Consider the following 16770-nt stretch of genomic DNA (forward strand, 5'->3'; position numbering starts at 1 on the left):
TGCCTGTGCTTAAAGTCCCAGCCTCTGTAGTCCTGGTTCCAAATGTTCAAGAGAGATAATTGACTGGGCCTCATACCTGGACCGGGAGTGCACCCAGATCCTGTCACCTGTGGTCAGAGAGGGTTGTACAAGTTGTATAGGATATTGTAGGTGAGGGACATATAAAAGGCTGGCCAATGTCTGTGAAAGTAGGCCCTACCTCAGGAGGGTCTTAAATTTATTTTCTCCATCTCCCCACTCTTTCTTGCCCTGTCAACAGTATTCAGGTTAGAGAGTGACAGAGTGACTTTTTGAAAGAACACCTTGCGACAGAAAGTAGACAGGCCTGGATGACAGTCTGAATTCACCCAGCTCACCTCCCAGCTCCATGGTCAGGCTTGAAGGTGAATTACTAACACTGCACAGTCAGGAGACTGTTGATGCTTAGTTTCCGCATCCTGGAACTATGCTCGGAACAAGGTAAGAGCACTGAAACAGTATTGATAAAAATGACCACCCTTTAAAAGATAGAGTGTGATCCAAAAGTGTTCAATGTGCGGGACGGGAGTGGAGCCAGACAGGTGACTACCATGTAGAGCGTGTTTATACAGGCCACTGTGCTCCAAGTGTTTTGTGCACCTTCTCATGACAAATCACCCCAAGCATGTCCGTTTCAAACAATCACTTTATTATGCTCACGGATTCAGACAGGGATATTGTGGATAGCTTGATGCTTTCTAATGGCTGCCCTTCTGCTGGGAAGGTCTGATGTCCGATAGTAACTTGACAGAAGGATCTGGAGTTGCAGGCTTCCCAGGACTGGTGGCTGATGATGGCTGTTGGCTGTGACACCAGCTGGGTCTGTTGACCAAAGCACCATGAGGTGATTGCTCCATGCGGTTTGGTTTTCAACACAGAACAATGGCCTCTGGTTAATAAGACTTCTTATGCAGCTGTTTGGGGCTCTGCAGGCAAGGTGTCCCAGTTTGCAAGGCAAGAAAGAGTTCATGGGGTTTATGACCTAGCATGGAAGCCAAACTGTATCATTTTCACCGTAGTCAATGAATTACAAGCAAGTCACCAACCATTCAGACAAAGGACAAGTGAGTCAGACGCTAACCTCTTAATGAATTTGGGGCAGGGAGGGTCTCACAGAGCATGGGGCTGTGGGGTGTGGTGGGGGCTATATTTGGGAAATACCATCTGGTACTCTTGAGTCTTCTCATTTAACTCTCCTCCTTGGTAGTAGGTATTGTTGTCCACCTTTACAAACAAAGAAGTGGGCTCAGGTGGGCTAAGTACCTTGCCTGTGGTAAAGCTTATGCATGGAGGACCTGGAGTTCTACCCAGCCTGTCCAGAGCAGGCCTCCACCAGCAACCCATGAGCTGCTTATTGGAGCAGAGAAAGAGGGGTTCCAAGGCCACGTCTCCTAGGTGCAGGATCAGGAGTAGTTAAGCTTTCTTCTCTCCTCTAACCCTGAAGCTAGACCTAATATCTTTTATATACAGGTAATAAAATCTGGTCCTTATGAACAATGATCCAAGGTGTTGCAAACTTCTGTGGAGACTGTGTCATTTTTGGTTGTGAGCATAGCCTTTAACGGCTAAGACATCTCTCCAGCCCATGTCATTTTTATGGGGACCCCTGATGCCTCAGTCTACCACACTTACACTAGGCCTGGGGAGCTGCTGTCTGCCCACCTCCACCCAGTGGGGGAACATAAGCAAACTCAAAAGTCCTCCATAAAGGCAGCGCACACAACCAGTTTGTGCTAGCCATGTCTTCTCCCACACAACCCCCTTTTGAAATTGTGTCTTCCCGTATGTCAAACAAAGAGCATAGCTTCTCCAGAGCCACAGCTGCTACTCCTATGACTCTCCAAATCTAGACTGTTCGGTGACTCTCCACACTCATTGCTTACTCTATAGACCTTCTTGTACTTTTAGCCCACTTCCATCCTTCCTCTAAGACTGCAGAGGGCAAGCATCACACCCCACTCCTACATTAGTTCCCCACCACCACACTACATTCTCAACAAGTACTCAGGAAACACTAGGTGGGCCAGAGGGGCTTGTGGAGGTTACTGTAAGGGAAGAAGCCACACATGTTTTCAAAAACACTTTTGTTTGGTGCTGGGCATTGAACCCAGGGCTTGACACATGCCACACAAGTATGTTTCCATGAAACTATATCCCCAGCCTTTGACAAACATTTTTTGAAAGTCTACTATGTACATAACAGGCAGTGTGCAAAGTACTAATGACTCAAGTGATCTGGAAGCAGGAATCTAGAAAGTCAGACATGAGCCTCGTAGGCACTGTGTGGCAGGTCAGTTACAGCAAATCCAGTGTCTAGAAGCATAAGAGTTCTTCATCGGAGAGAGGCCTCCAGAGCCAGCGTGGGAGGCAAGTGCTGTTCATGAAGTTACAATCTACCAGCTGTCAGGCGGCTCTAGAGTTAGATATTTAGAAAGTCCTGGATCAGGGACTATTCAATCCTAAATCTTAAATTCTTCTATAAAATGGCTGAATGGTATTTGTAGCTGAGTCTATCAGATGGGACAGGATGGCCTTCCTCCTCATTACAGGTTAGTCTTAGCATAATAGGTAAGCTCTCTCCCTTTCATTTAAACGTGTTACCCTTTTTATCTCAAAGTGTCCCTAGTAGTCATGACTCTGAGTGTTCAAAATCCACTAATAGAACCCAGATAAACATGTTTACAAATTATGGGAAATCATTTCTTTTTTTTAACTTTACTCAATAGTCATACCATAAATCCTTGATCCAAATATAATCCTATTATATAAAACTATTTCTTCAACATACAATCAACAAGAATCAAACAGCTCTTGTAAATAATTACCTTTGGGATATGAAAGAAAATGTAAACATTTTATTTGGCAGTTGTTTCTGAACACGTGAATAAATAAATGGAAAAGTACATATGAATATTTCTTTTTCGGAGTAACAGATACCATTAAACACTTATGTACACATCTTCACTGCAAAGAACAGTTATATAATGAAACTTTGTCTTATAAAAGGTAACTTCCCACACCACTGGATTGGACAGTTAAGGATGGTGATACTGGTAGTATTGACTTCGACAGTCTCAATGTTGAAAGGCATTCATCTGCAAGTGTGATAAGAAGAGTCATCATGCATTGAGTTCATCCAGGTCACATACTGTAGAAAGTTTCCGATGGCAGCCATGGAATTTGGTGTCTCATGCGCTTAAGTCAACTATGACATGTTTGTAAATCTGTGTGTTCCCCTTAAAACTAGAAGCAAAAAGGAAATTACGCTTATTAATGGACACATGTGTAAATGATCTGGGTGCTTGAACATTTAATTCCTGAAATTTCACAAATTTGGCTTTCTCTGCGTCCCAGTTATATACTTGAGTAAAGGAGTAATCACTTCCAAGAATTGCATATTGGTAATTATTTATCTGAAGGGGCTGGAACACCATGGATCCCCGCGACGGCATCCTCTGAATGTCCTGGAAGGAAGAGCCACCCCACTTCATGACTTTGGAGTCGCCAATGAATCTGGTCAAGCAAATGTACACATCGCCTTTTACAGAGAAGTGTTTCACAGCGTACACGTCCTCCATGTTGGGAATGTCAGTTTGGTTAATAAATAACTGTGTTGCTTTGCTCCACTGGTAAATCACAGGGCGCTGGGAACTACTGGACAGGATTAAGTGAGGTGTTCTGAGCGTCAGTGGTGTTCTGGCTATTTCGAGGTATTCCACATCAGTATCTCTGTACCAGGCGTGTAAGGATTGGTGGGAGTAGAATCCATTTCCATTCCATTTGTAAATGGTAGTAAACCCAGCTTTGGAACTGTCAGCAACCACAAAGTACCAGTCGTTTTCAATCTTGAAGGTTTCGATGTCATTGGGTTTTCGGATTTTGAGAACTTCAATATCCTGGATTTTTATGAATTTGTTTGCAAAGCCATCTCGCTTATAGATATGAGAGCCACCAAACAGCTGGGCCACAATGACATAGAGCTGAGTGTCAATGACTATAGGCTTGCACACCACAGTGGACGTGCCTGAGGAAAACAAGGGAGCTGTTAGTTGTATGGCCATCCACTTTGGAACATGTAAACACACAGGCTAGGGCTATACAACTTCCACAGAAATCAGTCTAAAGGAGAGACTCCCTTGGTCTACTAGGCAGGACCAATCCCCAAGGCCAAATGTCCTCAGGTTCTGAGCCTTTACACCCGTGGGCCTTGTCATAAACAATGAAGTTGCCATCTCACCTTCAACCTGCTCTAGATCTTTAAGGCACAGAGATATGACCTGAGCTCATTCCTCTCACTCCTTGTATTAAGTATTGTTTTCCCTGACATACATGATTTAATTCCCCCAATTGTAATTCAAAGTGCTCATTTCTGAACATTCACTATATGCTTTGTCACATCATTAAGTTACTCCAACAACCTTGAGATAAATGTGTTCCCCTTTCTTATCTTTGTTTTTGTGTATCTGTTCTTTGGCAACAGAGTTTTGCTATTTTGTGTCCAGGCTGGCCTCAAACTCAAACTCACATATCTCCTATTTCTGCCTTCCAAATGCTAAGACTAAAAGTGTGCACCACCATGCCTGTTCATCTTTCTTTTTCTAGATGAACAAACTCTTCCAGACTCAGAGGGGCTAAATTCTGACTCCAAATGACAGAGCTAGGGATTCAAACATGGATCTATCTGAGTCTTTGGGCTAAGTATTTATTTAGACAAGGTCTCACTATGTAGCCCTGGTTGGTCTGGAAGTATTTACTGTGTAGACAAGGTTGACCTGGAACTTTAGGACACTGGCTGTAGAGGAAAATAAAAAGGCAGAGGAAGCTTTGTGAAAAGTAAAAGAGGAGCAGGTATTGCCATGGGTTGACATTCCTTAAAGTTCTTTAGTGGAAACCTCAGATGAAAATAAAGGTCTATCAGTGGCCTATGCTGGTGTCTGTTAGCAACTTTTATAAATACAGTCTCATAGAAAGAGTTCAGACTTGGAGACCCAAACACCTACATCACAAATCTCTACCCTAGACTTTTCTGCTATAGCTCTAGGGTATTGAGGGAAAGAGTCCCTCTAATAATTGGAAAAAAAAAAAACAAGGCACACGTGCACACTCGTGAGTGTGTGTGTGTATGTGTGCATGTGGAGGTCAGAGGTCAACCTCAAATATCATTCTTCAACTGTTGCCATCTTGGTTTTGGAAGTTGGGTCTCTCACTGGGACCTGGAGTGCCCTAATTGGTTTAAGTCGACTGGCCTATAGCCACAGGGATCCTCCTATTTCTGCCTCCTCAATGCTGGGCTTATGAGTGCACACCACCATGCCCAGGGTTTGTTTTTCTCGTTGTTGCTGTTTGTTTGTTTTGGTTTAATTTGTTTTTTTTTTATGGCTTCTGGGAATCAGACTCAGATTCTCACACTCACATAACAAACATGTTACCAACTAAGCTATCACCTCTGCCCGTACTTGAGACTTCTTTCAAGTTTTCTCTTCTGCACAATAAGGATTAGAGTGTGTTAGGGATGGCCATCGGATTTCATCTTAGGTACCCATGGAGACTGAGTTATTGTGACTGTTTGATGAGCATGTGTTGAGAAGGATTCTGTGCTACATATGTATTCTGCAAGAAATAACATTACAGGTGGGCAGTGATGTCTGTCCATGATGGAGAGACTAGCAATCATAATGATGTGTTATTTATGATCTGTGTGCTTGAAAATGTGTAAATCTCCAAATCCATGTGGAAATATAACCCTCGATGCAACAGTCTGAAGAGCTGATGCCTCTAGGAGGTAATTAAATCACAGCAATGGGGCCCTCAGAAAAGGCCTTGAGTCATTTTAACGTTTTTTTGTCCTTCCTTTTGCTCTGTGCATCCATAGAAAAGGGGCTGTCTTTGAAGTAGAAAGCAAGTTCTTACAAGACACTGAATCTGTTGGGCTTCCCAGCTCCCAAATCTGTAAGAAATACATTTCTGTTGTTTATGAATTACTCAGCCTAAGGTATTTCATTACAGTAGCAGAAACAAACTAAACTGTCATCTAAAACAAAACCTATGAGCAGGTGAGTCATTCCTTCTAGTCTACAGTGTCATCCAGAGCAAGCTGAACACAGTGGCTTGTGTATGTAATCCTAACACTTGGGCTGAAGCAGGAGATTGTTGGTTCAAGGCCAGCCTTGATGACGCAGCAAGCTCCTTAATTAAACAGTGGCTGATGGAGTGTGTATTCATCAGAAGGCCTTAGGTTAGATAGCAAAGAGCCCAGCTGCTCCACATTGGGAAACTCAGGAAGAAAGAGAACTATGACCTTTCTTGGAGAAAAAGGGGGGTTCTAGAAGAATCTCAGTTTGGATAGATCAGTTCACCTCAGTATCAAGCAAGGATTATTTGCCATCTCTGGCAAATGGATGTCACTCACCTGCCGCAGGCAGGGAAATTAAAATACATGCATGTCTCGGTGGATACATATTCTAAACTGATTTTTGCCTCTCTCCATTCAGGAGAGAAGATTAAAGATGTTATTTCTCATTGCCTGCAGGCCTTTGCCTACATGAGCGTTCCTGATGCCCTAAAAACGGACAATGGCCCTGCTTATGCCAGCAATCGCTTTGCTGCCTTTTGCAGGGAACATCACATTGTCCATTCTTTTGGTATTCCTCACAACCCCACGGGACAGGCTATTGTGGAGTGCACCCATGCCACTCTCAAACAGTATTTTAAGAAAATAAAAAAGGGGGAGTATGTTACCTCCCCCAATATTCAGTTATCCACCATACTTTACATTTTAAATTTTTTGACCATAGACCGTAATAATTTGTCTGCTATGGAGAGACATTGGAACAAACCCTCCCAGTCCTTGGGATGGGTCAGATGGAAGGACTTAATTACAGGAAAATGGCAGCCACCCACCCCCCCCTATTAGCTAGGGTCCGAGGGGCTGTTTGTGTTTTCCCTCCAGGAAGTGAGAAGCCCATTTGGGTCCCCGAACGGTGCATCAGGCATGTCGACTCCAATACTACTCCGGATACTAGGAATGCTCACCATGATAAAGATAATCCAACCATTGCTGAACACTCAGGTAAGGGAAATATGGGCGTTGGTGAGTATTCCCCCCCATGTTGATGCCAGTTAGTCATTCCAGCTCCCTGTTCATCAAATTTTATAACACCAATAATACATTGGGAGCGGCTGCCGCCAATGAGATTGAAAAGTCAGAAACTAGACATTCTGAGTTTCCCCCTCCTAAGCCTGATACCAGGGTCAGAAAGTAGGGGAATCCAAGAGATTGCCAGCGGCATACGCCTTTAATACCAGCGGCATACGCCTTTAATACCAGCGGCATATGCCTTTAATACCAGCGGCATACGCCTTTAATCCCAACACGCCTTTATGAGGGAACATCCTGGGTTGAAAGTTGGATTGAAAATGGGTGAATAGCCGGGCGTTGGCAGCACACGCCTTTAATCCCAGTACTCGGGAGACACAGGCAGGCAGATCTCTTGAGTTCAAGGCCAGCCTGGTTTATAGAGCAAGTTCCAAGACAGCCTCCAAATAATACAGAAAAAAAAAAATTGGTAACAAGCTGGGCGGTGGTGGCACACGCCTTTAATCCCAACACTTGGGGAGGCAGAGGCAGGCGTATCTCTGTGAGTTCGAGGCCAGGCTGGACTGACAGCCTCAAACAATACAGAAAAATCCTGATTTAAAAAAAAAATGGGTGAAACAAAAAATTTGTAACAGTAAAAAGGTACTGGTATTAAGTAAAGAAAAAGAAAAAGACAAAGGTATATAGAATGGAAAATTTTGTTTACATTTAAGTTCTATTTTGTGAGTCATCTCTAAAAACTTTTGGCCAAAAGCTTGGCCTCTCCACCTTGCATCTACAGAGTTACAAGGAGTAGGTACAGCTGTACCCCATGACTGTAGCTCAAATGGAGGAATGATAGAGAACATACAGGACTTTTTAACCTCTTAGTTCAAGGATTGGCTGGAGTTGTTCTTTTACATAGATTTCAATTAAGGAAGCTTCATTGCAACAGACTAATCATGACCTAGGGAAAAAGGATGACTGAAAGATGCATGCATGTTCTGAATGTATGGTGTAGCCACACCGGTATGTATGAAATGTGATTGTGAATGCGTGAGTGTGAACTGCTTATATGATTAAAAGGATACTTAAATCCCTTCAAAAATAGTTAAGAAGCTACCTAGATTGCTTTAAATATAGCCAAAAGGAACATCCAGCCAGTCTGTTAATGTTTTAACAGAAAAATTTAAGATGCAAATGAGGCCTTGTCAGCTAGTGAGAGCTCTACAGGTTAGATTGGGAAAGACTGCTCACAGACTTCAAATAATTTTCAAAAGTTATTTGGACACAGTATAGTTTACAATCTTTGAGTGATTTTCAGAAGTTTTTGGGAAATATTTAATGGATATGTCCTTTTTAATGGGCATCTACAAATAATCTAAGTAGTAATCCCAATTTATCTAGATAGTTAACCAAGGAGGGTAGACAAATCCTTCTACTATTATGGTCCAGCTTCAACAGTTCCAAAAAAAATTTTTTTTTAGAAAATAAAAAAGGGGGAATAATGTCCCCAGTCCCCACATGACTCATCAAATAATACACTCCTCATTCAAAAATTTTATAATGTGAATGCCAGTGAGCTTCAGACAGATTCTGGCATGATGGAACTTGAACAACCATTGCTCAGGTCAAATGGAGACATCCATGCACTAAACAGTGGAGAAGACCCTAATTTGGGGTTGAGGGCATGTTTGTGTTTTCTTGTAGGAAAAGAATAAAAGCTTCGGCATGGAGCAGAGAAAAACTGGACCTGAGACCATGGGAGCCTACCTAAGCCAGTTTGAGTGAGATCTCCTAAATCAGTGTTCCTGACCCTTGCTGTCATCGAATCTAGAGCCCAAGAAAGAAAGAAAACAGTCGGTTCGAGATTTCCAGTTTCTCAACAGACCTGCTGCATCAACCTTCCGGACCCATGAGTTTTCATCGTGAAGCCAATAGAGAAAAAAGGACCCATTTAAAACATTTGGACAATGGTATGGACTGTGATGAGGGGCAAAAGCCTCTTTTCAATAATTGAACAGGACATGGTCACTTGAAATATCAGACTTGGTGGTTCCTGTTTCTGGAATCGTGCCTAGGCCAGTGTATTTTTCTGGAGAAATGCAACTTGTCCTAATGTGACAAAAAGGAGACTTTGACTCAAGTCGCATAATCAGCTGACGTTAAATCAACAAACTGCATCACCACAGGAACAAATTGGTGCTCTGTGGATAGTGCAACAAGCCTATTGTTCATATTTTTCATAATGCTACATGTGTAACATCAATGATTGTACCTAATGTATCTGTGTAAGTGCACTTTCTAAATGCTTTCCTGAGCAGATCTTGGAACAATTGTAAACTTCATCAAATTGTAAATGTAAATCACATGCGGGTTACCCTTGTAACAGAATGTAAATCACGTGTGGGTTACCCTTGTAACAGACGAAGGCTGGTAGAATGTTATGGCCCAGATCTGGTGATGGGTACGGTGATGGAGAGGCGCTATGTCAATGGGGGTCCTGGAAATGGTGGCAGTGGCGGTAGGCATTCTGGCTTTATGCCGGGCTCAAACGTGCTTTGTTCCAGAGGCAAGAGATCGGTAACCAAGTATTGCTTAGCCTAGCCCATGGCAATCCCGATAGCCATGAAGGTTGGTTACAGATGATTTAAAGTTGGGGTGCTCTGATGCCGGGCAACTTGTGGGGAAGACCCCTCCCGCCTAAGACAGGGGTTCAAGGTCCCCCAAGGATGGGAAAGGGAGGGTGACCCTACTTGACCTAAGCCAGGAGTGCCTCATTTAAAAATAAAAAGGGGTGAATTGTGGGAACACCAGACCTTGAGCAGAGACCCACTTCCCCTTCTGCCTGGGAGTAGGCAGCTGTAAGACAATGTTTACTAAAAACATGTTTACTAAAAACAATACAATGCCTGGGGGCATTAAGTTCCTGGAAAAGGCCTGCCCGCAGAAACCACCCTGACCTCGACCTTGTCCAAAGACTAACCACCTCTTCTGCCACGCCCAGATCAGTTTCTGGGGTCAGGGCAGAACCAGCCAGGGTAGAGGAGAGAGCAGAAGCTTCTCTGGTGGGAGCCTTTCTTAGGAAGTTTTCTTGAACCTTTTTGGAGCCTGCTTAAAGTTTTCTTTACATCGTTGAACGAGTCTCTGTGTTGTCAATCCCCGACACCCTCCGCACGTTCTCAGACACAGGCCGCGCAGCAGACACGACAATCAAGCAAGGATTATTTGGACATTTGATGATGGATAGGTTTGACGGTCACTGGTAAATCTAATTAATGGCTGTGACTCTTTGTACCTTGTCTAGTGGTACACCTTATACCCTGCTTTGCTGGAGATAGAGTCTCACTGTATATCCCAAGCTGGCCTTAAATTCATAAGCCCTCTGCTCCAGCCTCCCAAGTAAGTACCAGGGTTACAATGGTGTGGTACCCTGTCCAGCTAATGATGGCAAGAGCGTGCCATCCTGCCAGTTCATCGTCAAGATGTTAAAAAAGAACAGCTTTCAGAACTATGTTGATTGATATCTTACAATTTTAAAAACTGTTGAAATGGCAACAAAAGTTAAGAGAATCTCTCAAGTAACAGTTCTCATGGATAAAAAATGGACTCTATGAACAAATTAAGAAAAACATTGACAATAGGTTTCCACACTGCAGGATTTTTCATAATCTACTATGTTTATTATGAACCTTCAAGAGGCAGATATGGCTTACAGATTTACTGGCCCACAAAGCCCTTTTTGTTTCAAGGAATGCATTAACATTTTATTAAAATGTGCAGCAGAGTCTGAGAGTTGAGAGTTTGAGGGCCTTCTTATTTAATTCACTTACTCCAAATTCAAGCAGATTTAATTATGATAACCATATTTTTGTGCTGTGTGTATTCATTCGTGTGTTTGTGCTGATCCCAGCCATACAAACTCTTTCTTAGGGCTAGAAACAGGAAACTGTTCATTTTCACTTTCTTTTTCATTTTAAAAAAGTTCTCCCCCACCCCACCCAATGTGTGTGTGTGGTGTTTATGCATATATGTATTGGGGGTGCACTCACCCTTGTGTGCTGTGCAGAGTTCAGGGGTCAATGTTTGGTGTCTTCCTCAATTGCTTCTCCACTGTTTTGAGATAGGGTCTCTCACTGAACCTGAAGCTCACTGATTTGGCCAGATTGGCTAGCTAGTGAGCCCCCAGGCTCTGCCTGTCTGAGCTCTCCAAAGCTGAAGTTACAGGCAGATACTTGCCACTATGGCAGGTTTTTGCAAGGATGCTAGGGATCCAAACTCAGTTCTCTGTGCTTGTGCAGCCAGCACAGCACTCAGAGAGCCTTCTCCCCAGCCATGCATCCTTCTGTTAGTGGGGTCTTGTTTGTTTAGGGACAGGGTTTTGCTATGTGGTTGGGCTCAGTTGATCCCCTGCCTCAGCTTCTAAGTGCTGGGATCCCAGATGAGCACCACCAAGCCCAATTTATTTTACCTTCTTATTTTCAAGTTAGGAACAATGAGATTAAAGCTAAGGCAATGGACTTGTCTAGCTAAATAGTGGCAGAACCTAGGTTAGAGCTCATCATTGTGATTCATTGCTTTTACTCTGAAGAAAAGTAATCCTTTAGAGTATATTTAGTATGCTCAGTACTATGCTAAGTTTCTTAAATACACGATCACATTTCCTTACTAACAGCCCTGTGATTCAGATACTATTCTTATTTAAGTAAAGGAATTAAGGATTAGCTACAATTTAGCAGGCACTCTCAAGTCACTTAGTAGAAAGTTGGGGTTAATGCCACTAAGACCAGTCAAAGCATTTCTTATAAACTCTTCCATTTCTGTTGCCCTTGGTCAAAGCAGTTTAATGTTCTACTCAATATTGTTAGATTCTTCATACCTGTAATGTTGTCATAATTCCGGAAGGTCTTCTCTACATGGTCCCATTCCAGGAAAATACATTTTCCAGTAAAAGGCTGAGCAATGACCACATATTCATCATTCATATAAGAAAAAGTATCTATGGACAGTGACTGATAAGGTAGATCTTGGGATTTTGCAAATTCTGCAAAAAATAGGAGAGGAGGATGAATAAATGTGAGCTAATACTAATGCCTCGCTCCTTGGCTAGATCCCAAACACTCACAAGAAATATATTTATTTCAGAGAAATAGTAAAATGGCAATTCTACTGTTTTTAAAGCATGTAAAGTTTTAAAGGTTCATAATGTTTCACACATTACATTTCTCAGATGGTTCTATACATATTAAAATCAATTTTTATATTTGCAAAAACGTACCCTTTTTAAAAATAATTTTCTGCTATAAAATGGGTTTCCATACATTACCTGTAATGATACAATCAAAATCCTTGGGGGAGAGGCTATTGATTTTGCGTTTCTTATATTCCGGGGGGCCTTCGCAGTAGATGTCTTCCACGGTTGCATTGGTGTGGCCGAGCCATTCCACCAGCCACTTCAATTTACAGTCACAATTAAATGAGTTCCCTCTCAGGTCCCTGAAACAGAAACCTCTGCTGCATTTGCAGTACATGGGTCCTGTCATGGCCCAAGCATGACCAACTTCAGCATTAACCTGCACATGCTCTATCATTAATGTTGAACTTGACTGACTGTTCTTTCAGCTTGGGTTCAGATAATGATCACAGAGCACCCTTTAAGGCTACCCCAGAACCTCATAACCTGTTCTTGTTTGGATTCAATGGTGTCTTAGACCAGAAGAGTGGACTCTAAGGAAATAATGCACGAGTCATATGTCTAAGCTGCATTTTTTTTCTATAGGGATTCTAAAGAAACCTAAAGAGAAATAATGTTTCATTTCTTCCAACACATTAAAATTTTCATCATCTGGGTGTGTAATCAATATAAACACTGTAGACATAGCAAGTTGATTAATCAATATTCTATTTTCTCCTTTTTTGATATTATCTTTGGCGACCTCTGTAGAGTTTATCCTTATATCTCAGTTTAGATGCTAAATTCTCATCAGAAGTACATGATCTGTATTTAGAGTTCATAAAGTTTATAGTTCAAAAATAGATTCACATATATAAGTTATTCCAAATGTGATTTTCTAATATACTAAAATGAGAAAAAAAATTCGACTTAAATCTTTAAAAAAAAGTAATGGCCCTGAGTGTATCTGTGCATGTTTAGCTTATTAAAAGGTCAGGCTCAATACCTAGGACCAAAATAAATAAATAGACAAATAAATGTAAAACTGAAAGCTTGGTGCCTCATTTGTATTAGCTGTGCACTCTAGGGACCCGTGGCTATCAGCGACCAGTGGCTAAGTTATTCGATCTAGAAGACAGAGTGTGGTGATTGCTGTATGATATTTAATTAAATCCAGTGAGCCACTGGCTTTTCTTCTTCATAGACATAGTTAATCTTGACCCAATTCTGTGGTCTACAAATTCCACTTTAATAAGAAATGACTTTGCCATAGTCGAGTTAATGCAGACATACTACCTACAACAACCCATGCCTGTAATAAACTGTGTGGCAGCATTTAAACGAGTTTAAATTTCCACACATGGTTCTGACTCACCAATTCTTTATTTACTCTGCGAAGATCTTCCATTTCTTTTCTGGTCACACAGAATTCATAAGATACATGCTGCCCATTCTTCACACAGCACATAAATAATTTTAAATGTGTGAGTATTTAAATATTTGGTAAAGTATATGTTCATTAAAAAATCATAACAAATCCACTAAAAGATAAGTTATCATGAATCCTTGTATTTTCTAAAATAATCCTTGATTTGGGTTGAACTCATTCTGGGATTCCCTGGGAGACTGAGCCAGATTTTAAGTGTTACACTGACACAGAATGAGATACAGGCCCCAGGATGAACTAACTATACACTAGGCAAACCATGGGGCATTATCTAACTTCCAAAACATTCCTAGAAGTGACCTTATCCCAAGAGTGCCAGCCCTTCTGGCTATTGTAAATCAGAGCAGATATTTGTGGGGTTCTCAAGGAAGGTTCTTGATTTGGACACTTGCTCAAATGAATCAGTTTTCAGTAATTGGAAAAGTAGGCGTGATGGAAGAGTTGGTTACAACTGCAAAGAACAAAGAGGATTTTATCAGCTTTTTGATTTGAAGTTAAATTCTAGACTTAGGAGGAAATTCTTAACTTGGGTTTTTTGTTGTTATTAGAGAAAGCTGTTTTGTAGATATTAATATAGATCAATATTCTCTGTGTGTGTTATTACATTTACTTTCTCTCTTGGTTCCATCAAAATCTGAATGAAAAAGTAATTTAAGTCTCATGACACATTTATATTTAATTTTCTTTCTATATATTTAATAGCAAAGTAAGTGATAGTAAAAAAAAAAGTTCCCATACATCTTTTCATTTGTTCCTTTATTCTACTTTATGACATTTAAATGCCCTGCTAATGTTCTGGAAAATTTAAGGAGACTAAATTGCTTTGGGGAGGGTTGAGCATATAGAACTTGCTTTGCTTACCACAAAAATATACAAATTCCTTGCGAAGATCTTTCACTCCGAAGCTTAAAAGTCAAAGTTTGAAAGCTCTTTTGTTTGAAAAGGGGTCAAAAGTAATTAAGTTCATTCCCTTCCTGGGGCTTAAGCCAAATTCCTGGGGATTAAGCCTAGAGTTGTTGTTCAGGCTAATGAGAGAAAAGGCAAACTCTCCTCCCTTCCCCCACTTCCTGCTCTGTTTCTGTTGCCTGACCAACCCATGGGTGTAACCTTTCATCTTACTCTGTCAGTTTCCCAGACTCCTTTATGTTTTTTCTTTGTAGCCCTACTTCCTGGACCTCATGAGAAAAAAGAGATCTTGAGATTTTTGTGGCGGTCTCTCCTTTCCAGGTTCCCCCACTCATCCTCATGGACAGGCACACACTTTGTCAAAATAATGCAGTACTGTGTATTCAGAATTTCCTATGCTAAATCATAAAAGAATCCAAACATTTAATCTATGTAGATTTAAGAGTGAAGTCAATTAAAACACTCTAATTTTAAAGCCAATTAAAAACACTAATCATCAATATCAGGTCTCACTAATCATTTCACATTAGTTAGCCAGTGATTTCTTAGGTCCTCTTACACATTTGTTAAAGAATCCAGGCCTTTGAAAATATCTTTTGGGAGTGTCTGCAGATTGTTGTTTGCAAGACTCCTGGAAAGAAAAAAAAAGTGATACAAAAATGTAGTGAAAAATTAAATAAACACTATTTATGATAAAGGTTATTTATAAGTTCTTTTTAAAAATCATTTTCAGTCTATTAAATTATATGGAGTACTTTTGTTTTCCCAAGATACTACTCAAATTTCTGTTGTTGAATTTTCAATTTCTGACCTCTTTGTTTCAACATCCACTTAGCACTGAGATAGCACTTGATACGTCTTGATACTGACTTGAGGTAACAGCATCAATAAATAAACCATCAGCAGATTGATGCTTGGGCATCCTTCTTTGAATTCATAATCCGAGGCTCATACTCTACAGGTCCAGTCTAGAAGGTGCTTCCCAAGTGATGGCTGATGGCCGACCAACCACACTAATGGTAATTTTCACACCCAAATGCCCTCCGGCTTTTGGCTGGGACTTTGACTTCCTCCCCCACCTCCCCTGGCTTCCGAGAGCAGCTAAACTTCCAATTCCTTTGTCTTCGCGTCCTTTCTTCTTTCTGAAGGACATTCTCTTGTTTCTGGCTTTTGCCTTTTCGGTTCATCTTGGCAAAAAGCTTTCTTACTAATGTTCCTTAGTCCATCCTCTTTAATTATTCCTGTCTTCAGATTCTTACCCTGTTATCACAGAATTATTTTCTTTCTCTTCCTAGTTTGTGCTTCACACATGACTAGAACGAGTCTGATAATGGTTAACAAGCAGGAAATAGTTCTGAAGGTAACAAGGTAAGAGAAACCGATGCATATTACAGAAAAACAGACACGATCAAGCCCTGGGAAGGAAACCAGGTACTGACACTTTTGGGGGTTTTGTCACAATAGCATTTAAACTAGAGCAGAAGGGCTTCTTGTTGGTCTCAAAGATCTTTGAGAATTCTCTTGACATCCTTTTAAAACATTCACCAGGGTCCTCTCTGTCTTTTATCTATTCCCCTTAAATAACAAGCATGCATGGGTTTTAGAAATTAATTATGCTGTTTTGTTGGTTTTAGAAATTACTACTATAGCCTGGCATTCATTGGTGGCTCACACCTTTAATCCCAGCACTCTGGAGGCAGAGGCAGGCAGATCTCTGTGAGTTTGAGGCCAGCCTGTCTACAGAGCGAGTTCTAGAACAACCTCCAAAGCAATACAGAGAAACCCTGTCTCGAAAAAAAAATAGAAAAGAAATTACTACTAGATGCCAAAACTTGTTTTTCAATGAACCATGGAATGTAAGAATGGAAAAAGAGTCAGCAAGTTCAAGTCTCCTTGACAGTGGGTTTGGTAGTGAAGGGCGTGGTTTTGCTGTCAGTCTGAGCTGGGTAGAAACCATCACCGTATTGCAGCTGGATTACTTAGGTTCTGCATCTTTAAGAGTCATGCTACACAGGTGCAGAACACCTGCTGCAGGCCACGCGTTGGGGTTTGGTCCCCAGCCTCTGCTGTTACTGGGAAATGGTAGACATTTAAAGGAGAGGGGTCTAGTGGGAGACCACTTGGGATGCATCCTGGAAAGGTGATTGTGAC

The 16770-nt window shown here is 41.3% G+C and overlaps 1 protein-coding gene across 1 annotated transcript in view; it reads right to left on the reverse strand.

Moving 5' to 3' along the window:
* Positions 1-646: 646 nt before the first annotated feature.
* The window catches only part of Lgi1 (leucine rich glioma inactivated 1), a 46516-nt gene continuing 30392 nt past the window's right edge, over positions 647-16770 (reverse strand). The window contains exons 5-8 of the mRNA XM_005063633.4: positions 15179-15250; positions 12420-12589; positions 11973-12137; positions 647-4042 (exon numbers count right to left, since the gene is read on the reverse strand). Of these exons, the coding sequence (XP_005063690.1) occupies positions 3207-4042; positions 11973-12137; positions 12420-12589; positions 15179-15250 (1243 nt within the window). The 3' untranslated portion in view covers positions 647-3206. The remainder of the gene's footprint in view (positions 4043-11972; positions 12138-12419; positions 12590-15178; positions 15251-16770) is intronic.

This window comes from Mesocricetus auratus, unplaced genomic scaffold, assembly GCF_017639785.1.
Source record: "Mesocricetus auratus isolate SY011 unplaced genomic scaffold, BCM_Maur_2.0 Super-Scaffold_4256, whole genome shotgun sequence".
NCBI lineage: Eukaryota > Metazoa > Chordata > Mammalia > Rodentia > Cricetidae > Mesocricetus > Mesocricetus auratus.